Genomic DNA, 24,316 nt, shown 5'->3' on the forward strand with positions numbered 1-24,316 from the left:
AGCTCAAAGATCACTGCCGGGCCCGAGCGTGGGGGGGAGGCCCTGGCCCTGGCCCTCCCCCCTTCCAGCCCGTCGCTTCCCGCTGCGCCTCGCGGGGGGTGGGGGGGCTCCATCCTCAGGCACGAGCCCGGTGGGGAGAGGCGAGGGGGGCGGCGCGCGGCCACGGAGGCCCGGGGAGCAGCTGCCCGGGGGAGCCTCGCCAGGGGCCGAAGGGCGCCGGCTGCGCTGCAGGCCCCCCGCCAGAGGGACGCGCTTCCCCACCGGCCCCCAGCAAAGGCGCGGCCGCCCCGGCCCGCCAGCCGGCCTCCTCGGGGGCGCTGCCTGCAGGGCCTCTCCGGGGCGTCACTGAAGGTGACCTTCGGCCGGGGGGGAGGGGGCCAGGGGCCGGCGGCCTTCGGGGCCAGCCTGCCGGGAGCGCGGCGGGCGGCCTTGCGTTGGGAGCCGCCGGAGGGGGGCGCCGCGCGCCCCGCAACAGGTGGGGCGCCCGGCCGAGGGCCCGCCGCGTGCTGAGGCCCGCCTCTCGCAGGCCCGGCCTCCCGCGCCCCGGAGCAGCCCGCGCCAGCCCGCCTCCACCCCGGCGCGGGACCCCCGGCAGGGCAGGGCGGGGCGGGGCGGGGCCTGGCCGAGCCGCCTCCCCTCGTCGCCGGCGGGAAAGCGGAGCGGCTCCCCGAGGGCAGGCGCGCAGGGCCCCGAGCCCGGCGGAGGCGGCGGCGGCGGCGGCGGCCGGGTACCTTCCAGGCAGCAGGTCCTCCACAAGCCCGAGTGGGTCATGACCTCCTCGTTCTTGCGGCTGGTGTCGTTGTCGCTGAGGGACTTGGTCCGGCACACGCCGCGGGAGTAGAGCCAGTAGTCCGTGCCCACCGCGATGGTCATGAGGCTGAAGGCGGCGAAGGCGCCCAGGGTGGTGACCAGCATCTGGACGCCTCTGTCACACATCCTCATGGCGACGCATGGCCCCCGGGCGGGCGGGCGGGCAGGGGGCGGCCGGGCGGGCGCCGCTCAGCCCCGGCGCCGGAGCCCCCGAGAGGCGCCCCGGCTGCTCAGGCCCTTCTCAGCCGCCTTCTTCCTGGCCCGCGCGGAGGGGCTCCGAGGCTGAGGGCCGGCGCGGCGCCGGAGAGCCATTCCCGAGCGCCAGCCTGGCTCCGGGGCGGGCGGAGCCGTGCCCGAGCCGCGCGGCTGCTGGTGGGCAGCCGGGGCGAGCCAGCCTGGCAGCGCCACGGCGAAGAATGGAAGCAGGGCCGCGTGCGCGCGCGCGCGCGCGCCTGGCGGAGAGGCGGCGGGAGAAGGCGGGGGCTGCGGAGGGAGCCCGTCTCCGGCAGCCGGGCCGTCAGGCGGAGAGCGCTGCTGCGAAGGACCCCGGCGGCGGCGGAGCAGCCAGCCGGGGGCTCGGGGGCCGCCCCGCCTGGCCTGGCCTGGCCTGGCCTGGCCGCGGGGCTGAAGCGGACAGCTTCCCTCCCCGCCCGCCGCTCGCCTTCGCTCCGGCCCGGGAGGGACGCGCTTGCAACTTCGGCGTGGCGGAGACGTCAGGGAACGGGGCGCTTCCTTCCGAGCTGCCTGCAGCTCTGCTCCGGACCGGGGCGGGCGGGTCGCTGCTCGCCCCGCGGCCGGCCGTCCATCCCCCTCCCCAAAGCTGGGAGCCAAAGGTGCCAAGGCCCGGTTGCCAGGCTGGGAGCCCGAGGCCGGGAGAGGGCGGGCAAGAGCTGCTGCTGGCGGCGGGGGAGCGGGGCAGGGCTGGCGCGGCAGCAGCCCCCTCCGAACCGGGGCAGCCCCTCGGGGAAGGCCCCCTCTTGCTTGGCGCCCGCGCGCACCGGCCGCTCCCTCCGCGCCGGCTGCCGCGCGCCTCCCACCCTGCCGTCTTTCCGGCCCTGCGGCCGCCGCCGCCGCCTCCCCGCTTGCCTGTTTGGGCGCGAGAGAAAGCGGCTTCCAGGATCGCAAGCGGCTTGGATCCGACCGCTTCTAACCGGCTGAGCTCCTCGATCGGCTTCAACGGAGAAAGACCGCGCTGGCGCTGGCGGGTGTGCGCGCCTGGGAGAGCCAACCCGGCCCTTGCCTGCCCTGGGCCGTCCCCGGTGGGGCCCAGATAACAGGGACCCAAAGGCAGCAAGGAAGGGACAGGGCAGCAAGGAGGACGGGCATCAGGGACACTCCACGCACAGCCTAAGCGTACTGCCCTCCCCTGCTTGCGGGGCTTTATAATTTCTGGGAAACGTACATCTGCAGAAATTCCCAAGAAGAAGAAGATGCTAGAACAGCCGGAGGTGAACATCCACAGGCACCCGTGGCTGCCAGGTTGCTCTCTCTACGGGCACAGGACCCGCTCTCTCACTGATGCTCGCCCCCCCCCCGTCGCCAATGCCCCCCTTCCCTCAGAGGGAGGGCCGGGAGCTGACACTGCACACCCAGCAGCCCCCTGCTGTTCCCTCAGCCACTGCAGGGGAGGCGTTGCATCTCACCAAACCTGGGCTCCTGCTCAGGCCCTCCGCTCTGAATTTCCATCTCTCTAGCCTCCCTGGCTCCTTCGTCTCCATTAACCAAATGCTTCCTTTCTGGAAAGGGTTGCCCTGAGTAGACATTGGTTGAAAGGGAAAGGCAGGCTGAAGGCAGAGAGATTTCCAGCAGCCTTTTGATGGGATGCGCTCTCGAGATGGTCGTCTTCCCAGTTCTGTGACCAGTTCTCCAGCCCCGTCTCAGGGTTTTGTTCCTGCTCTCCTTTGCTCCACGGGTTTAATCCGTCACTATCATTTCTGCCCGTCTTCCTCTCTGCTATGGCCAGGATGCCCCCTTTCCAGCCGCCCCTTGTCACACCAGTCCTTGCTTATGCATCCGGCACAAACTTTTTGTAGCTACCTTTGAAGCATCCAAGGCACTCTTGTGGTCGTCTCACCCTGCTCTCATTTCCTGCTATCTCTCTGCCCAAGACCCTCCTCCTTCCAGTTAGGGACATGCATTGATACATTAACTAATCAACCCCCCCACACACACACACAATTTTTAATATAAGCAACCTTATGTTGAGAACATTAGAGAATTGAAAATCTCTGGGAATGTCAGCTCTTCCGCTGGCACTGCTTTTCACACTTCCACAAGGTGAGAGAAGGGAAAGGAAATGGGTGGACAGGGTCGTGTTCCAAACAAGAGTCATGTTTTCTCTGAAAAGTTTCATCTCCACAAGCATTTCCACTTTCCACCCATCATTGCACCTCCCCCACGTTCTTTGCAAAGGCCTTTCTTGACGATGTAAACGGGCGGGCGGGGCAATGCTTGCTCGCTATTCGATTCCCTCCCATGCACCTTCTTGTCCACCCAGCAGGGGAGGGGGGGAAATTCACACTCCAGTTAATGCTTCCATGTCCCTACCATGCAAGCAAGAATCATAATTATCTACAAAACAGGGAAATTTTCTCCTCTCTGCCCTTGCCAGGGAGGACTCCTTGGGTGGGGAATACATCTGTTGAAACTTTCATCCTAACTTGGAGGACAGCAAGAAGTTATCAGCGTGCATGTGCTTCCACAACTCATAGAAATGATTCAATAGGATAAAGACTCTAGGCAAAGTAACTAAAAGTCAAAGAAATGAAAGCACAAAACTGACACTGAAAGGTCTTTGAATGCTGCTTCCCCCCACCCCCACCCCTGCCCCCAGTTTCCAGCCCATTCACCCCTGCTGCCAGGGGATGATTTTCAAGTACATATTTATATCTTGAGTTTTGTTTCCTGTAGTTAACAGGATGTCGCGTGTTGTTTGCTTTACCATTGGATCCGCGACAGTCTCTTGGTTTGTCTGCACCACTGTGCGGCAACGACCTTCCCAGAGCTGCCCCTCCCCTCTCTTGGGAAGTTCTTGATCCTCTCTCACCGGCTGCCATTGCCTTTCCTCCTCTGGCCTTCTGCCCACTCCCATGTCCACAAAGAGCCAGTGAGCCTCCCGGGGCACCAGCGGCCCAGAAACTGCTGCTCCTGACAAAACAGCGTTTGTATCTCACTCCTTCACTCTAGAGATATTGGAACAAGAAAGACAGGCTTGAGCCGAAGCCTTTTTTGCGACACCTGCCTTCTTTGGTCGGCACCAACTCTCCCCCACCGGGTGCTGCCATAGCCCTTGGATTCCTTATACTCTCTTTCCCTGACAGTTGGATTGGATTATGACTCATGTAACCTTTTGAAATGCATCTGTGCCGAAACCAGCTCTAGAATTAAAGGTTTATTTTAAACCCGCGTGTGTGTGTGTGTATGTGTGTGTGATACGGAGGCAGCCTTCGGAAAGGCAGGCATGCAGGCAGACATGCGCACAAGCAAGCAAGGCAAACCAGATAAGGAGACGACTCCCTTAAGGAGACTCTGCTTTTCGCTTCAGGCAAAACCAAGAACAATGTCAGGTGCGGTGGGATTCCCCCGCCAAGAGAAACAGCTGGCCTGGCAGGAACCCTTTTGGTGCTCTTCAGCCCTCCCTCCTCCCACAGTACAGCAAGCGGCCATGACTTTCATGGGAAGTGAAATGTCTGCGGCGACTCTTGGGCCTCTAGCTCTCCCTCCCTCCCTCTGCTTCTTCATTCCCCATGGAGCAGGCCTCCTGCTTTCCCAAGGAGACTCCAGGCCATAGAAGAGCTGCGCTCTCTTTCGTTCTCCTTCGCTCCGTCCATGTGGGGTTTGGCTTCTCTGTCCTGCTATTTTACGTCATCTCACACAACAACACCACGAAGACCAAAATAAACTGCTCAGCATCTTCCTCCATCCCAGAGATCCTTTCTTTGCTCTACATATCCCATTTCTTTTTGCACTGGTGCCTGGCTATTTTCCCTCCCACCTGCCGAGGCATGCTGCCTATCGGCGCTCTCGAGACCTTCAAAGAAGCAGGGGGTGAGGGCGGGGAAGCCCCTCGCTTTCCTGGACTCTTGGGTCTGCACTGACTGAGGGGCGCGGTGGGCGGGGGCGGATTAGGCCACAGCCACCTGGCAACTTCCACGGCCATCCAGGAGTCCGCGAGTGTCCCTGGAACGCCTGGTCTGCACGCAGGAGTTCTCTTCTGAAATCTCCAGCGGAAAGGTTCAGGTATTAGGTGATGGGAAAGACCTCCACCCGAGACCCTGGAGAGGACTCAGAGGAGGCAGGGCTCGCTGGAGGCAGAGGACTGACTTGGAATAAGGCAGTTTCACAAATTATAAAAATATTATGGAGTTGGATAAAGTTCCATAAATACACAAGGATTTTAAAGAAGCAGAAAATATGAAAGAGGTGCCATTAGACACTTTGTAACTCCAAAGGGAGCGGCAACTTGACCTGTTTTAAGTCACCACAGGTTAAAAAAGCAGCTTATAAGAAATCCCAGCAGCAAAATGGGAGGCCAGTGGCGAAAGGCAGGGACAGCGAGAGCCAACAGATCCCGGCCGTGGGACCTCCCGGCTCTCCAAGTGTCACTCCAGCCTCTGGATTTTGTGGCCCTGGTCCCTTGTCAAAGAGGACTAGAAAGACTGGGAAGGGGTCACGGGGGCCAGGGCTTCCACCAGGTCCCGGAGAAGCCTCTGCATGCATCCGTGTGAAAGGAGGCCCTGTGCGCTTTCCCAGCAGTCTCTCACACATGGATCCAGCCTTCCTCAAGGAGCGCCAGGCAACAGAGGTGGAGCAAGGCCACCCAACCACCTTCTCAGCTGAGGAGGCATCTGAAGCCAGGCTTGGCCAGATCGGAGATCTGTTAGAAAGCCGCCCGTTGAAATCCTCTGGCCGGGCCCTGATTTATATGCCCTGCTTGACAGCCTGCCGGCTAACCCCCGGTAGGGCTTTTCCAGGAATGGCACCAAGACAGCAAATGGCCACTCGGCCAGCCTCCAGACAGGGGACTGGTTGGCATCTATTCTGTAGAGCTTTTGCCTAGGAATTGCAGACCGTTTCCGCTTGAGGCTCTGAGCGGGCCCGGTGGCTTCTTAGAGATGGGCGGGGTTTTACCATGTTGCAAAATTTCCTCCCGCTGCGGTCACTTTGATCCTCTTGGTGGGTGGACAGACATGGCTGCTGGAGCTGCTTCCCGGAGAGGCAGCACAGAAATGACCCAAATAAATAGAACAAGTAACAGCCCCCGCCCCCCGCCCCAGTGCAGAGGCTGCCGACGTCCGGCAGGCGGGCCGGGAGGGCAGGGTCTGGGGCGGAGGCGTCCTAGCAGCCCACACGGCTCAGCCGCCACCAGCGGAGGCGAGAGGCCCGTGAAGCGGGCTGGGGTGCAAGCGGCAGGCCGGGCAGGGGGTGGTTCTCTCCCGCCCGGTTAGAGGGCATCGGCACGGCAGGAGACTGCGGGGAAGTCGCGGCGGAGTAGCCGCGCGCCTCGGCCCGCACCCAGCGCCGAGTTCTCCGTACAAACGCGGGGGCTGCAGCGACTCAAGCCGAGGCGCGTCGCCCTCCAGCTCCGGGCGGACTGCTGCGGCCACAGCGGCCAGGCGGGGCAGAAGGCGGCCGGATGGCCCCGGGGGCCTCTCGCGCTCGTGGCCGGCCGGAGAGACGAGACGAGAGGGACGGGGCCGGGCCGGGCCGGGCCTCCCGTTCCCTCCCCGGAGCGTCCCGGGGTCGAGGCCGGGCCTCCTCGTGCCGCTCCCCTTCTCGCCGCGCGAAAGAGGCCGGCGATCTCTGCGGAGACCAGCCGCCCGGGCCGAGGGGAGCTGCAGCAGGGGCAGGGCGCCCCGACGGCCGCGCTGCGTTGCGCTGCCCGGCCTGACTCGCTCTCTGCCGCAGCAGGGCCCGGAACAGGGGGCCGTTCCCGCCGGGCGGAGGGCTTCGCGCCCTGGCCTGCCGAGGGCCCGCTAAGCCCGCCTGGCTGGACGCCCGCCGAGCAGTAATCCCGGGGGGGGGGCGGGGAAGGCGGCCCCCTCCCCTCCCCGTGCCCGAGGCCGGCTGCAGCGAAGCCCGCCGCTTTCCCAGCCAGACGGCGCCCCTTTGCCGGCAGGCTGCACGTGCCAAGGTCGGCGGGAGCAAACGGAGCCGCGAACACGCGCCGCGTTGGGGAGGGCCCACTCCGCAGCCTCGGCTTGCCCTGGAGGCCGCGCCCGCAACAGCAGAGCTGGTTTCCGGGGAGACGCAGGAACTCAGCCCATCGCCTGGAGGGGAGCCTTCGGGGCTCTCCCAGCCTCGGCCCTTAGGCCGCCTGGCCTGCAGTGAGGACTGGCCTCCCTTGCAAGGTTGTTGTGTGCATTACTCATTTCAAACTGCTGCATAAGGGAGCCACCCTAAGCTGGTCTACTTTGAAGACAGTCCAGTTTTTTCTAGAGGGCTTACTCCCAGGGAAGCATTCTCAGGATCATAGCCCAAGGTTGGAATACTTTTCCTATGAGGAACGTCTGAGGCATTTGGGAAGGGCGTGATGGAGGTTAATAAAATTGTGGAGAAGTAGGTTCAGGACAGACAAAATGAAATGAGCCAGTGGTGGATCTCCCTGCCGGTGGAGGCCGTGGTGGCCACAAGCCCAGGTGGCTTCCCAAGGGGGTGAAACGGATTCAGGGAACAGAGATCCACCCGTGGCTGCGAGCCACATGACCAAAGGGAGTCCCCAGAGGAAGCAAAGGGCTGGGCTCCCGTGCTGGAGGCCGCTCAGGAAGGGCGGTGCAGCTTCCCTGCCCTGTTTGTTTGGCCCTCCAAAATACCTGGGTGGCTGCTGTATGGATCAGGAGGCCGGATTAGAGGGAACCGCTCTGGCCAGATCCAGCGGGGCTCCAGACTTCACTTCATCAGCTGCCCCGAGTATATCGGAGTGCAGAACCTCAGGAAAGAAAACGTGAAATCTAGCGTACTTAGGATTTGGACCGTCCAGACAAAAAGCATTGCTCCTCCGTCAGGATGCTGAGGCGCATTGATCCTGATTCTGCACATGAAGTGTTCGTTGTGTGGGCACAAAATCATTGATGGTTAGAATCACAGAATCATCGGGTTGGAAGGGACCTCCAGGGGCATCTAGTCCAACCTCCTGCATAGTGCAGGAAATTCACAACTTACCCTCCCCACCCACCAGTGACCCCTGCTCCGTGCTCAGAAGATGGCAAAACACCGTCAGGATCCCCGGCCAAACTGGCCTGGGGAAAACTGCTACCTGACCCCAAGGTGGCAATCGGCCTTACCCTGAGCATGGAAGAAGGGCCACGACAACCATGCACTGATGTAACCCCTTCTGCCCTCCCCCTCATGATCTGCCCAGGTTCACAGAATCAGCATTGCTGTCAGATGGCCGTCTGGCCTCTGTTTAAAAAACTCCAAAGAAGGAGAGCCCACCACCTCCCGAGGAAGCCTGTTCCACTGAGGGACTGCTCTAATTGTCAGGAAGTTCTTCCTAATGAGAGCCAGATGGTGTAGTGGTTAAGAGCGCAGGACTCTAATCTGGAGAGCTGGGTTTGATTCCCCACTCCTCCACTTCAAGCCAGCTGGGTGACTTTAGGTCAGTCACAGCTGCTAGGAGCTCTCTCAGCCCCACCTGCCTCACAGGGTATTTGTTGTGGGGATAATAATGACATACTTTGTAAACCAATCTGAGTGGGCGTTAAGTTGTCCTGAAGGGCAGTATATAAAACAAATATTATTATTATTATTATTATTATTAGTCAAAAACTCTTTTGATTTAATTTCAAGCCATTGGTTCTGGTTTGAGCTTCTGGGGCAGTGGAAAACAACTCCGCACCATCCTCTATATTGCAGCCCTTCAAGTACTTGAAGAGGGCTATCCTATCACCTCTCAGTTGTCTCCTCTCCAGGATAAACATACTGAGCTTCTTCAACCTTTCCTCAGAGGACTTGGTCTCCAGAGCCCTCACCATCTTCATTGCCCTCCTCTGGACACGTTCCAGCTTGTCTATATCCTTCTTAAATAGTGGTGCCCAAAACTGAACACAATACTCTAGGTGCGGCCTAACCAGAGCAGAGTAGAGCAATACCATCACTTCTCATGATCTGGACGCTATGCTTCTGTTGATACAGCCCAAAACTGCATTTGCCTTTTTAGCTACCCCATCACACTGCTGAGTTTTTTTAGCTTTTTAGCTGCCCCATCACACTGCTCACTGCTCACACATGTTCAGTGTATGGTCTGTTAAGACCCCTAGATCCTTTTTGCTCATACTGCTACCAAGACAAGTCTCCCCCATCCTATAATTATGCATTTGATTTTTTCTACTTAAATGCAGAGCTTTTCACTTATCTCTGTTAACATTCATTTTGTTTTAGCTCAGTTTTCCAGCCTGTCAAGATCATCCTGTGTCCTGTCTGTGTCTTCTACCATATTTGCTACCCTCCCAATTTAGTATCATCTGCAAATTTAATAAGCATTCGTCCCTTCATCCCAATCATTTATAAAAATGTTGGACAGAACAGGTCCCAGGACTGATCCCTGAGGAACTCCACTTGCCACTCTTCTCCAAGAAGATGAAGAACCATTAACTAGCACTCTTTGGGTGTGATCTCTCAACCAATTACAGATCCACCTAACAGTAATAGGAGCCAAACCACATTTCACCAACTTGTCATCAAGGATATTATGTGGAACCTTATCAAAAGCCTTACTGAAATGGAAATAAACTACGTCTGTCGCATTCCCTTGATCCAACAAGATCTCAAAAAAAGAGAGACGGTTAGTCTGGCAAGACCCATGCTGGCTCTTAGTAATCACAGCCATCCTTTCGCAAGGGCTGACTGATGACTTTTCCCAAAACTTTTCCAGGTATAGACAGCAAGCTGACGGGTCAGTAGATACCAGGATCCTCATTTTTCCCTTTGAAGATGGGGACAACATTCGCCCGCCTCCAGTCTTCTTGCATGTGGTTCAACAGTTCATATTTTGCTTCAAGTTACAGTCTTAAAGCCAATTTACTCTGAGGGAATTCTCCTTGGAATCAATGCATCTGGACAAGGGATTGGGCTTCCTTTGCTGCTGCTGTTCCCCTGAGATACGTGAAGATCTGAAGAAGCATTCCTGATGCCAGCAAGATGGCCTCTCCAGCCGGGGTCTGAAAGATCCTCTACTGGCCAGAGCAAAGCATGTTGAGGCTTTCACTAAGACACTGCTGGGAGGAACGGAGGCACATCACGTGTGCTCACAGCAGTGCTGTAGACCATCACAAGATACTGGAAAGGAAGGTACGTGGTGCAGCAGTCAACGAGTCCACTGATGAGATCAAGGTGGCTTTGGGCAAAACCGTTGGCATGGGAGGGGAGGAAGTGGACCCAGGGTCACTGGAAGGGCAGCAAACTCAAGCCCAACGTAAAACTCCCCCTCATAATCCTTGCCTTTTATTTTGGTACAGGTTTGCAGTTCTTTCCTCACCTTGATTACTCCAGAGCATCAGAGTGATAGGAGGTCCCCAATCCAGAGCTCCATATGCTGACATGGAGCTCTCCTGCTGCTCAGAAAAGCGTTTCTGTTTACTCCAAAGGGGCGTGTGTCTGGAGCTCCCCCCCCCGCCCCGCCCCGCCATGCAAGTGTAGGGCCTCAGTGCTACCTAGGACCTCCTCAGTCACCTCTACCGAGAGAAAGGCCTCTATGCAAGTGAATGAGCCAGCCCCTTGGTTGTCAAGAGGAGGAGGGTTGCTGTCTGCAGTGGAGCCCTTGTTCCCCCAGAGGATGGCTGGAAGGGCAGCAGAGCAGAATTTTCTTTGTGGAGTTTTTACAGTCTTTTCCCTTCACAATACATGCAGTATTATCTCTTGCCTTTAAAACTGGGAGCATTAACAGAAAGGCCAATGAACCAGACAATCCGCAATGAACCTGCACCAGGGAAGGCAGCCTGTGATGTGGAATCGGGAAACATTTTGTGCTTGCACAAAAGCTTAACTGAGACTCCCCCATTCCCGCCCCCCCCCCCCGCCCCAGCACACAAACCTTTTCCCCAGATGAAAGTCCATCTTGTTTTCTGGCTGGGCTTTTCCAGATGGCGCTTTTTTCATTCAGCCATAAGGATGCTGAAACTGTTTATTAAAAATACCAGCAGGATTTTAAAAATAACATTCTGATTTTTTTCTAAGAAGGATACATATGGTTCGGTTTTACTAATTGGGTTGGTATTACTGATTGCAAAAAGAGCAAGCCCTGGATACAGGACTTCTATTGAAGCCCAGAGGCTTGGAGAGAGTTGCCACTGTTTGTTGCCAGAGCAGCCAGCCCTTCCTTTCTCTTTGTGGGCATCACTTCAAAAGCAGAAACTCATCTCACTTGTGCTTCTGTTGGATTTTAGCAGTTCTTCCCAAACCAACTCCCAAGCATATGTTCAAAACACAAGATTAATCAAAGAGCATCGTTGAAACAGCAGGCTGCCCCAGCTATTTAAAAAGGCCACCTTTCTACCCCCCCCCCCAAAATCCCCCAATAGTTTTAATTTACAAGAACTGGAATGGAAATTTATTTTTGGTTGCCCTCTGCCTGGATACCTGGATATGGGCAGTTGTTCTAAAAAGCGTTCATCGCAGCTAAAGAAGGAAACGGACAGGGGCCAGTTCAAAAGACAGGCGTTTCTAAGAAAAAGACTCCTTCACACCGGTGGGGTGGGGTTGACTGGGTTTAGTTCCAACAGAGGGGAAAAAACAAGGGCAACAGCCATTGCGAAAGCAGCAGGGACAGCGGCAGCAGCGGCAGCAGCAGCACAGAGGTTGAGGACAGCGACCATGCTTAGCATTCAGAGAAGACACAAAACACCAGCATCTCCATTTTAGAGAAATTTGAAAATTACAAAGACGGTAGTAAATGTAGTATTTTGAGACAATACTTGGACATAGTTCAAAACTCTATTGGTAGCCCAGAAGTTCTAAAAATGCTACCCTTTTGCTGACAAACTCCAACGGACAAACTCAGCACATCTCCAGAGTCAGATCAAAAGGCAAGCGAGCCAGCTGTCTACACACAGAGGAACAGCCACCTCAGATCTCTTTGCTGAGGAGGGTGGCGGAGGATGGAGGAAGAAAGATGCGGCCCTGAACTTGGAAGACTGAGTCTCCTTAGCATAGAGAGAACGAGACAACCTGGAGCGCGGAGCTGCTTGCCAAGTTGCCTAAACGTGAATGACAAACTCAGGGTTAGTGTAGGAGAATCCTGCAAACTCATTCTGGTCCAAGTTCATGATGAAGAGCTTGTCTGTGGGCGTGAGTTCCACAGGCTGCCTCGTGAACTCTTTATCGAAGTTGGAAGTATCACGTTTATCTTTCTGTTGGACAGAAAGCACAGAATTAAAAACAGCAGAAAGGGAAGGACAAGTGAAGAGAAAGACCAGCTAGGGAGCCACTGGAATCAGGCAGTAGTTAAGATGATCCAGAGAGAGTCTCTCTTGAAGACTTTGCACGTGGGACCCATGGAAAACACAGCGGGGAGCATCTCGCAGGAGTCAAGGGGACAGGTCTCGACAAAAGCCGCTGCTCTGCCCAGGCTACAACCAGAGTGTGGTGCCATCCTCAAAATAAGAGCCATCGAACCCTCCCCCCAACCACTATCATACAGGTGATGGCAGCCCACTGATCCATCGCCTGAGCTGTAAGCGTGGAAGTTTCTACTTTGAATAAACCTCCTTTTCTCTCACATCAGCCTTGCCTTCTGTTCTCTAGATTCAGTAACCACCTGGGCACCTGCTGGTTGCATCGCTTCGAGCTCTTTTGAGTGAGTGCTTTATAATATATCATCCACATTGTCTGCAAAAGGACTTCGACGCTGTAGGAACCCAAGGCCATTTCCCTGACAGTCAAATACCCGGTCAGCTCTGCCCAAACAGGTCACCCCTCTGGATCATGGCCCAAGAGTTTTCGCTTCTCTGCAGTGACCTTCAAACCTCGCCTTAAATAGTATACCGCAGTGAAGGTAGCGGCAGAATTTATTCAAGGAATATGTCTGCGAGAGGGTAAAGTAATAGAAGAGCATCCCTTTTGTTTTCAGTAAATACCCCCAGGAAAGATGCTACGCTTTTGCAGAAGGGATGTGGGATTCTCCAAGTCAGTCTCCTCCGACTGATCACATTAACATGACAGTAGGCATAGTATTTCTCATCAGGCAGAAAGTATTCACTAAAATACAGTATTCTGTAATACTGCAGTAGAGAATCCGGATAAAATACCCTCAAGGCAACACAACGGCACGAGCAAAAAGACAAGAAATATTGTATGTGGCCTTGCAGAGTTGATCTACGTAGACCTGCATTCTTCAGACCAGCTCCCATTCATTCAGATGCATCTCGGAGAAACGTGCTGAAATTTCCACGCACCAGTCCGGACTGAGAAAACACATCAGCCCTTCCGTAAATAGGAACTGTCATCTTTTCCTGCTCAAATTCAAGTGATGCAATGAATATTGATACCAATAAAAGGAAGCCAAACCATTATGCTGGGCCATCCACTGGATGTTCTTTATGCAAAACCTGGCCGTGTCAGCATTCACAGGAGGGTTTTACATCTTTGATTATAGGGGGGGGGGGAATGTATCGTCTTAAATTTTTTAAACTAGCATTGGATTATTGTTAATGCAGGGGGTCATGTGTTGGCCATTTTTTCTAACTGGGTTATTTGGTTTGAAATTAGCAAATTCAGTGAGGCAAAAATAGCGGGCAAAAAGCCACCAGGTTTGGCTCCATTTTGTTCCCCTGACTACCAACCCTTAGCATTAGTTTTCATTTGTCTTCACTGTCCTTGACTTCATTTGCCTCTACTGCCATTTAATCTGACTGGCTGCAGTTGTTGTGTGATTTTTGGGGGTTGGGGTCTCTGTGAAATAGTATCCTCACCTATAACATCACAACAATGTCCACAAAATCAGGGCCCCCACAGCCATTCTCATTCAGTAGCAGTGATAGCAAGGGAGGCTGAGGGCCGTCAAGGCAGAGGAGGAGGAGGAAGAGGAGGGAAAGCCGCATCTATCCCCTCAGCATTGGAAGCCTGTGAACATGTTTGAAATGGGTCCAGAAATGGGAGGACCTTTCTGGCACAAGGGAAAAGAGCCTCAAGCAAGTGGAGTCATTTGGGCTCCGTCCAGCCCCAAAGGTCACTGCTCCTGGCAACTTCTTTGCAGGTGGCCAACAGCCATCCTCAGCTGCAGCTGCTGAGCCTCAGAGGATGTGGAGCTGCAGCCTCCATGCTTGCCTACCAGGACCAGAGCGGCCGAATAAAAAGGCAGGTGTTTGGGGGGAGAGCCTGAAGGCCAGAGAGGGCCCACGGGGCTCCACTCCCGGAAGGAACAGCAGCATCTGCTTCCCTGGTAAGGCAGCTGGTGTGGTCTGGGAGACGGTGGTGGAAGCCCAAGGGCGCATTTGATGGCAGGCAAAAGGGCTGCAGACAAACGGCAGGGGGGCGGGCAGCAGGATTTCCTGTAGAAAGATGTTTGAGGACACACCACACCCCTGCAAGAGTTGGGGAGGGAATGCCTGTTGCAGTGTCATGTGATCCAGGAAGTGGAGAGAGGCCATTTTGCCCTTTACGTGGGGTTGCTGCATCCAAGCACCTTTAAGCAGGGGGGTGGTGGTGCAAGGGGGGCTTCTAGTAGGTGTGGATTTTGCACCCATTCCTTTGGGTCCGTGCCACAAGTTCCTCTTCAGCTCTGGACAAAGTAATGTGCCCCTGCCTCTGATCTCTTGGAGAGAGAAAGAGCAAGGCAGACACACCATAGAAGTCGAAGGGGGTCTGAAGTGGCCAGTTGGGGCCTAAAGGGGTTTTGGGGTCTGCAACGACTTCAGGCTTGTGCCCTCCAACTACCTCCAGTAGTTCCTTTCCTCTCCTGAACATTCCTCAGTGCTGCTGTGGCCGGGCTCCTTCCCCCTCCCCTCCCCTCCCCTTTGCATTCATTCAGCAGAGGCAGATCTTCAGAAGAAGGAACATCCCATCCCCGGAACCTAGGATGTGCTGCGGCTCTGTCTCTCCCTCGCGAAACCTGCTAATGGCTCACAACGGCAGCTGCCCCCAGAGCCAGGCAAAGCTGGGGGCTGCTGGTGACTCATGGACTGACCGCAGGCTGCCTGGAGCAGAGACACTCTTGGGGCAGGGCTGGTACCTCAACCAAAGCCTCCCACAGAAAACACAGAATTCAAAACAAGAGGGCCACGGTGTTCTAAGGCTGGTATAAATACAATTACCTCCATGCGGAAACTAAAATCCAAATATTTATCATAATCTCTACCATACATTTATGCTAAATACAAGTATATTCTTACAAGGATACACAATTCCCTCCAGACTTGAAAGTGTACTATGCCACCTCATGTCTAATGTGGATGAAGGAATGGATGCTTCTGAGAAACGAGAGGCTCTTGACATTGAAAGGTCATGACCTGAGACTTGGACGGCATGATGATTTGTGGTACGATAAAGCAAAGGTCAATGTGAACTTCAAAAATCATTATATTAGGAGAGCTGTTCTGAGAATTTGGAATGAATACAAACTGAGATTATCACAGAAGACACCGCTTTGGATTTCGACACAGGAAGCGTTTTACAGAAGAGAGATGATGTCCAAACAGGGATGGCTGACTTACGGAGACTTGCAAGAATTCTCACAAGGAGATTGTAAACTGAAGACAAGGGAGGATTTAATAGCTAAAGGTTATAAATGTCAATGGTTTTTCTATGCTCAACTTCTAGAAAGGTTCAAATTAGATTTTAAAAACTCTGGGGCTTTGATTATGAAAAGACTGAGTTTGAAAAAGAGCTTTGTTCAAATGATGAACATGTTATTTCCAAAATGTATAAGCTGTTATTGAAATTTGAAACACAAGAAGAATCTGTGAAAGAGTGTATAGTAAAATAGACTAAAAATTTTGCGTATAACATACAGATGGATCCGTGGGAAAATATGTGGGTAAAGGGGCTCAAATTTACTTTGAGTTCCACACTTAAAGAACATTTTTATAAAATGATGTATCAGTGCTATATGTTTCCTGACAAATTAGCAATAATAATAATAATAATATTATAATAACATTTGATTTATATACCACCCTTCAGGACAACGTAATGCCAACTCAGAGCGGTTTACAAAGTATGTCATTATTATCCCCACAACAAAACACCCTGTGAGTTGGGTGGGGCTGAGAGAGCTCTAGGAGAGCTGTGACTGACCCAAGGTCACCCAGCAGGCTTCAAGTGGAGGAGTGGGGAATCAAACCCGGCTCTTCAGATTAGAGTCCCGTGCTCTTAACCACTACACCAAACTGGCTCTCAAATGAGTAAAGGTATGTCAAATAAATGTTGGAAAGGTGAGCATCTTTGGCGGACTTGCTGTAAAGCTAAAAAAAATTGGTTTCAGATTCATATGATAATACAAAAAATGTTGAAGATTACTATACAGTTTAAACCAGAAGCCCTTTTGTTGGGATTAATGGACAAATAGTTGGAAAATCAGCATGGTGTTTTATTTTTATATATGACTACAGCAGCTAGGCTTTTATATGCACAAAAATAGAAAAGTACAGAATTGCCTTCAATCAAGGACTGGATTATGAAAATGACGGAGTTAGTGGAGATGGCTACACTTACAGCTTTGATCAGAGATAAAACATTGTCTATTTTTATGGCTAACTTGACTTTCTTCATGAAACAAGGAAAAACGATTTGATGATTTGTGGTTTTGATTTTTAAGAAGACAAATTTGGGGAAAAATAAATAGAAGGGGGACACTATTGGAAAAAGAAATTTTAGAGAGATTAAAATTTAAATTATGATGTTTGTTAAAATATGATAGGTGTTGTAGAGAAAAATAGAAAATGAAACATGCATTATTTTCTGTTATTTCTAATTTCTGTCTTTTCTTTTTGGTATGTTCTTTCTTTCTCTTTCTTTCTTTCTTTCTTTGCCCTTTTTACTGGGCTTTTGATTCTATTAATAAAATTAAAAATTCCTGTTTTTTTTTAAAAAGGATACACAATTCTTTAAGGGGATAGTCCAAAGATACAAATAATTGTACAAAATCCCAAAGGTAAATGTGAAGTTAACCAAAGTCTTTTTGTGTTTTATCTTTTTTTCTTTTTTCTTCCAGACTCTTGAACTTCCAGCTTTCCAGCGACCAAATGTGCTACTGATGTGGGCACATTTTTGTGAGCTTCCTCAAAGTCGCTTAACAAATGTCTTTTGGAACTACAAATAAAGTTATTGTTAACAATGAAGCTATTTGTATTTAAAATATTTATACATTCCCTTATGAAATCAGGAAATGTAGGAATTTATCTTACGGAGAGCAAAACGATGTCAGGAAATAATATATAAAGGTTTGGGGAAAGTGTAATACCACACCAGTAGCAAGTTTGGTCGCTGGAAAGCTGGAAGTTCTCTTCAAGAATCTGGAAGAAAAAAAGATAAATTGTGTACTATCCCCTTAAGGAATTGCGTATCCTTGTATTGAACATAAGTGTATGGTAGAGATTATGATAAATATTTGGATTTTATTTTGAGCACGGTTGTAATTGTATTTATACTTCCAACAGAAAACATAGCAGAGGGATTTGAAAGAGCCCATAAAGAAAGGATTCTTGCTTTGCTGCTCCAGGACTGCAGATGAGAGAAAAAGGCTGGAAGCTTCATGTATTTGGATTTAGCAACGATGGGCCCCCACTATCCTCCTGTGCAAAGCGAACCCCTGGAGATTTGGGGCAGGAGGAGGGACTCCCCACCGCCCCTCCAGCTGGTTTCTGCATTTACAGGAACTTGGAATTCAGTTCAGGAGAGGGCAAGGGTCCCTGCGCCCCTCACTCCTCACAGCTTGCCCAACAGGAATTGCCTGTGGGAGTCACCCCTGCAAGCCAATGCCACGCCATCCTCCAGGTATAGTCCCTGCACAGGTCAACCCTTGAGGGAGCTGGGTGGGGAAAAGAACACTCATCTGGTCCAGCCCAAATCTGTCCCTGTCTGTGGCCAAGATGTTCTTGTAATGTGGACAGAAGTTACTGTCCATAGTGGGAGGAGAAAATGGCTCCAGGTGGGCACCATAGACTGCCACTCGTTCCCCACCCAGGATGCTCCATCAGAAGATCCCAACTGCCCTGAGCCTCTGTTGACTTCGAGGGGGGGGGGGATGCTGGAAGAGGGATTTTGAGGCTTGGAGTTCCTACTGTTACTTGGTTCTTAAACCAAGTTTCTGGTATCTCCATTGGAATTTAGTTGAAAATCTTTAAGACATTTAAAATCTAGCAAAATGGCAAAATTTGGAATTGAAAGTTTCACTGTGGGGCTTTACACATTTGGTTTTAAAACCTGATGCTGATGTACACTTTCATTTTTTTTTTAAATCCTAAAATTTTATTGATATGTTTTTAAAGTTCACAGCGTTAAGGATTTCACTTGCTAAATTCCATAGTATTTCTAAAAAAGGATCCATACATTTAACAGTGTTCAGCACTGGAAATGTTTTCCAGTTTGAACGCCATAAATTAAATTTTGCAAGCAGATTTGAGATTTTGCTTGCAATTTTTTTCAGCAGTTATTTTCCCCCATCATAGAGGTTGCTATTTTGTCCTGCTTACAAATAAATGGAGGTTTCCTCAAAACAAGATTTCTTAATTTTTATTTTATAACTGTATCTGAAAAAATTGGCACATTAACAACTCAAAGCAAACTGGTAGGTGAAATCCCCACAAACACGAGGTGGGAGCGAGTCCAAAGGGAAAGCAGGCTGGATAGGAGGCCCCGGAGTTTGGAAAGAAACCAAGACCCAGTTTGTTCCTTTGCTGACAGTTTCCAGAAACACAAGACAGCTTAAGATTCCAGCAGCAATTCCTTGTTATTCTCAAAATAATAATAGTTGAGACAAAAATACTTTACAGCTTCAGTCAAGTTACACAAATACTGCTTGGATTTTTAAATAACAGCTACATTTTAGTAAAATACTTGATTTTTGACACACTTAAAGCACAGTGGAACAGACGGAATGTCATTTTGGCAACTGGACAAACACCCACCCACCCAACGTTAAGGAAAGAAACTTCCCCAAAAAGTTTGATATGAAAATAACATAGGAACCATGACATGGATGGAAGATACTGGGGTGACCAAGGATTTCAAAACACCCCTCGGAAAGGATGCATTCTTGTCCCTTAGCTAGATGTGGTTGCATTTGCCAGAGAATTAAACCTGGAGACCAAATTTGCAAAGCCCACCAGCGCCCCCCCCCCTTTTCTGGTCCTTTTCTCCTCCTCTTCCTGGAACCCAGCCAGCAACTCCTCATATGGGTTGTTGACACAATTTCACAAAGCAAAAGCCAAAAAGTGGGGGGGGGGGGTGATGGGGGACAGCTGAGGAAATCTGAGAGGAACCAAAAGGATTTAGGTAAGACTGGAGAATTGTGGTAATTTTGGAGTTAGTGCATAATATGTAATATTTGTATACCTTTTCACAGAGAAAATTGGTACGTATTCCTATTTATCTTATTGTTCCTTCCCCTGCCCTCTTTAATCTTAGAATTATATGCATTTTTCTTTTTGCTTGTTTCTTCTGATCAACTTGTTTTAAATTCTCAGTAAAAAAAAACTTTTTAAAAATAGATAAGACTGGAGAAGTCTCTCTGGTGGATACTCCCCCCCTCCCCCGGAGCCACTTGCACTCCCCTAAGACATTGGCTGAGAGCAGAGGTACAGCACACACCCAGTTTTCAAAGCATCGCACCGCTGTGTGCAGAGCTGGCGAGGAGCCTAGTTAATGTGCTTGCCACCAACCGTCTCTCTCTCTGCCCAGTAGCTTGTAACTTTGCTTTTCCTCCAGTGAGTCCAGACTGGCCACATGTCTGGTTCCTGTACTTTCCTGGCTAAACAAAAGGAAAGATGGCTGCCCCAGATACAGTGGCCACGTGCATCCTCCTGGCCAGAACTGTAAGCCACACTCATGTCTGAAGAAGAAACAAACAGAACTTAAGATGCGCTCCATGAGGGGTGGGGGAGAGTATAGATAGCAGCCAGTCCTGCTAGCAGGCGGCTCATGCCACATACTCCCATGAGCTGCAGTAGCACAGTGGTTAAGTGGTAGGGCTGCAAATCAGCACTCTGCTGGTTTGAACCCCACCACTGCCAAGAGCTCAGCAGGTGGCCTTAGGTCAGCCACTCCTCTCAGCCCCAGCAGCACCCCAGCTGTATTGTGGGGATAACAACAACACCGGCTTCGTCCACTGCTCTGAGTGGGCATTAATCTGTGTAGAAGGGCGGTTTATAAGACCAGTCCTTATTATGAAGAAAAAGTGGGAATGACTCAAAGTCCAGCCAGGGCCAGAAGAGGGTCTCAAGAACTTCAGGTGGGTGAGGATACGGAAGGCCTCTTGTCAGGATTCCTCAAACCAGTTGGAGCCTCTCTTGATGGCATGCTTCAAGTCTCAGCGGCTGCGGGACACAGAGCTGAGCACGTGAAACTGCCTGTGACAGAGTCAGGCCGGGGTGGGTGGGTGGGTGGACCCCAGTCTATCAATGTCAGTACTGTCTACTCTGACTGGCAACGGCCCTCCAGGGCTTCGGGGAGAGCTCTTTCACATCACTTCCTTTCTCCTCCTCTTAACTGGAGACATCACAGATGGAACTGGAGGCCTTCTGCCTGCAAAGCAGACGTCCTGCCACTGAGCCACAGCCCCTCCCTTGCACGGCGAGGCTTCAGGCGGTGCCTCCCCACCTCCCTCCTTGTGGGCAAGGTCACACAAAGCCACAGGATTGACAGGGTGGTGCCTCATCTGCCACCAGAGGGCACATTTATTCATTTGTATTAATTGCCGCTGCCATGGTCTTTGTGTAGAGTTCAGTTCGCACAAAGGGGCAAGTCAGTTCACTGTGCAAAATGGTCTGGAGTGTGTCGTTCTTACGGGGACAGCAGCCCGCAGGCAGAAAGAGAGTCGGCAGCACGCTCAACCAAAATCTGCGTCTTCTGAATATTTTTATTGGTTTATTTAAAACATTTATTAGCCACCTAACATGGCAAGGCAACCACATCCGGTCCTTTGAAAAACCATCTAGTGGGAGAGGTCCGTACATTTCTGGTCTTTAACAAGTGATCCAATTTGCACTGTCCCCATGAGGCGAGCCCTGGGGGAGTTCTCCCAGGGTCACCTTCACACCAATGAGTCTGTCCGAGTCTTGTGGATATGAGCCACCTTTGCCCGCCCTCCAGTGATCCTGCACAGGTGTCTGCCCACAGCCCTGCTGAGTGAGGATGGGCCTGCCTTTGAAATATGGTCACTCCAGTATCCCTGCAAAAGAAATTCAAAGCAATGGAGGAGGCCACCACAAGAGCTGCTGGGATCGGATGGATACGAGGGAGGGCCAGCAGTTGGACGGAGAATGGTCTACAACGGCTACTTAGCTCTTGACTTCAGGCTTAAAAAACTCAGAGTTAACGAAGGAAAATCCTTCAAATTCTGATTGGTCAATGTTCCTGATGACTTCCTGGTCAGGTGGTGTTAAGACAGGTGGGTGACGAGTGAAAAACCGGTCGAAGTTTTCAGCATTCCGTCCGCACTATGAGAGGGGAAGAAAAGAACTCATGGTAGGTGGCAAAAAGAAAGAAGAAAAATGCAAATGTGAGAGCCGGAGGTGGGTTGCCGCATTCCCCAATCCAGCCACACACACACACCGGCTCTGGATCAGGCAACGTCTCCACAGGGAGGAAAATGGGAGAACAAAAAAGAAACAATGCAAAATACTTATGACGCTTTTTGGCAGAAGATTGCCAGAGGGTTCCACCACTAAGTGGCTTGTCATGGAGGTGCCGGGGGACTGCAGGACCGTCGGCTTGCTGGCTGGCAAGTAATTGGAGGAGGATGAGATGATGGGGCAATTACTTGCAGAGCTTGGCCAGTTGCATGCAAGACCATAACTGCCCCAGAACGTGCCACATGCAGAGCAATGGTGGGTCTCTTTCTAACGCTTCTGCAAGGAGCTCCCTGCCCAAGGGACTGCTCCACTCCATACCCACTGCACTTCAGCAAGGATGTGGCAGCCTCAGGCCTTCCAGACCCCTCACGGGGCCCACCAGCTTGTCTTGTGAAAAATAGACTGAGCAAACTTCTGCCTTCCTTTGCCCACTTGTTGAGCCGTTCAGCAGGGCAGCCGTGTGGCCCTGCAGAGCAGCAAGCAAGGCGGTGGCCCTGCAGAGAATGGAGGATGCCGCTTGTGTGGGGACATCCCTTCTGCAAGGCCAGGCAGGTCTCCCCTCTGCCAGCTGCCTCCTGCCTACACTTTACTTTACTGGCTGCTGCTAGGTGGGAGCAGGGAGGGAAATGGCCCTGAGGCCACAGCTCCTGTTTCCAGGGAGAGGAGAGAGCTGCAGCCTCCCTCCCAGGGCCCCGTTGTGCTTTGCTGGAGCCTCCCTTCCTCCCTGCTCGATGATGAACAAACCCCAGCCCTGCTAGCTCTGCTCCAACCAGGGAACTCTCTCTCTGGTTTGGTTCTGCCCAGACAAGACTCCTGAGCCTTTGACCTTGGTGGGATGGTTTTTTCCTGGAGCCAGTGACCGCCTGTGTTCCGTCCAAACCCCACGAGAGCACCTGGATGCATTGCCAGGTCACATCTCAGAAGCCAAGCAAGGGAACTATTAATAGAACACCATCGCTTCTCAGCTGGCGTTTGACTGTCCCAACCAAAGGCCTTGTCAGTTCTCATGGGAATCAAAATTCCTGACGCCCCTTCCATGGTGACTGGGTGGCTTTTCAGATCAAAGCAACTGCAGAGTCAGCCCTCGCAGGAAAACCGGACTGGGGTGGTGCTCGGGGGCAAAATTTTTCACCCTTCCTAACACAGGTCTCTAAAGGGACTCCAAACTGGCTTTTTAGGGTGGCATCTAAGCATTCAACTTTCATTTGCTAAGTAAAACAGATTTGCACTTTTGATAAAAACGTAACGCTAGCCTTGGTTTAAAAAACAACCACCACCATTCCAGACAAAGAGATGCAGACTGTTCAACCTGCTAAGTTTTTCTTCATGGTCAACAGGGGGTCTGCTTGTGAGTATTCCCCAAACACCTTCTGCTCTCCCAAAATCATTCCATGCGGCAGTGAACCTCATGGGCATTGGACAAAAGGGCCCGTCCACAGCTCTGTTTGGCCCCCAGGGAAGAGGAGGCAGCGGAGCGGAGCCACACACTCAGCCTGTGGCTCAGGGGCCTCCTGCTCCTCCCATATGAGGCTGGGGGTTGGGGGGAGGCCCCCTGGCCCTGTTTGGAAAATGAGCGGCAGGACCTTCCCCGGGCTGAGGAGCCTGTGCCCTCGAAAGGCTTCCCGGGCAAGCCCCCTTGCAACCTTCAGCAGCATCTCAGTCCTGAGGGCACTCTCGAACAACCCCGGCTCTTGCTTTGGGACCAGGGTAGGTTTTTAGTGCTGCAGCAAGTTTTTTCAACCGAACGCCCCTGTCATTCTTGGTTCAGTTGCTATGGGACATTGGGCTGAGAAACTTCTGGGCCTTGTTTCTATACAGTGCAATCCACAACTCGGAGGGTTCTTTAATAACTAATAATCCTAAATAAACAGCCGCTGAGGCAAACGGGCAAGCCCATTGCTACCGGCTGGCCCCGAGCAGCAACCAGGTCTGCCCCCAGTGAGATGCCCTTTGGCACAGCAAACATCCGGCAGCAGCCTTTCCTATCTTTTTACCTGACCCGATGGCCCCAAATTTCACTGTGAGTGACATTCAGAAGTGAAGAGGCTTGGAGAGCTCATGTGTCCCCTGATCCCTGGGAAACATCTCTGCAGGTGCATTGGGTACGTTTAGAAGATGCCCCCCCCAACACACAATCCGGGAGCACCTGGTCAGAAATGCAGCCATGGACCAAGAGGGACTGACCACAGGGGCCGCAGGGGGGCTGTGGGCGATTCGGAACGGTCCTCCCCCACGACCTTCAAGCCAAGCAGAGGAAGGTGACTCTCCCCCGACCACAGGCAAGAGAGAATGACGGAGCTGTTTGTGGAGAAGGACGTGGGTGGTGGGATTTCTGCGCCTCCTTCTTCACCCACTGGGCTGCGGGTGCTTGTGAAGGATGAGGCAGGTGGCTTAGGACTTGTGTTTGAACGCACGCAGCCCACTAACAAAAAAGAAACCCACCCAGTGGAGCTGCCTCTGGGAGAAGAATAGAGTCAAACCCTCCTCCTCCTGTTCCAGTGTTTATTGTTATTTTGAACCAGGGCATTTCCCAGCTGCAACCGCAGTCTGTGGTGGAACCATCTACGAGCTGACTGTGTAGACGACACAAGCCCGGAAGGCATCATCTATGCTCGCAGGATGCAAACTGAATTTCCTAATCCAAGCAAACATACGTACGCACCTGCAAGCACTCACACACCCCCTTCTCCTAGCTGCAGAATTCACTGCCTCCTCCATCCTCTCTGCAAAGTGACTGCCCTCAAACGATCAGATTTGCATCAGAACCAGAATGAGAAAGGGAG

The 24,316-nt window shown here is 52.3% G+C and overlaps 2 protein-coding genes across 2 annotated transcripts in view; both read right to left on the minus strand.

Annotated features, from left to right (window-relative positions):
- CACNG3 (calcium voltage-gated channel auxiliary subunit gamma 3) overlaps positions 1–1,149 on the minus strand; it is a 30,277-nt gene extending 29,128 nt beyond the window's left edge. Inside the window, exon 1 of the mRNA XM_054993336.1 lies at positions 732–1,149. Within this exon, the coding sequence (XP_054849311.1) occupies positions 732–942 (211 nt within the window). The 5' untranslated portion in view covers positions 943–1,149. The remainder of the gene's footprint in view (positions 1–731) is intronic.
- A 19,211-nt stretch (positions 1,150–20,360) lies between these two features.
- The window catches only part of PRKCB (protein kinase C beta), a 168,626-nt gene continuing 164,670 nt past the window's right edge, over positions 20,361–24,316 (minus strand). The window contains exon 17 of the mRNA XM_054994913.1: positions 20,361–21,398. Within this exon, the coding sequence (XP_054850888.1) occupies positions 21,240–21,398 (159 nt within the window). The 3' untranslated portion in view covers positions 20,361–21,239. The remainder of the gene's footprint in view (positions 21,399–24,316) is intronic.

Source organism: Eublepharis macularius, chromosome 12, assembly GCF_028583425.1.
Source record: "Eublepharis macularius isolate TG4126 chromosome 12, MPM_Emac_v1.0, whole genome shotgun sequence".
NCBI lineage: Eukaryota > Metazoa > Chordata > Lepidosauria > Squamata > Eublepharidae > Eublepharis > Eublepharis macularius.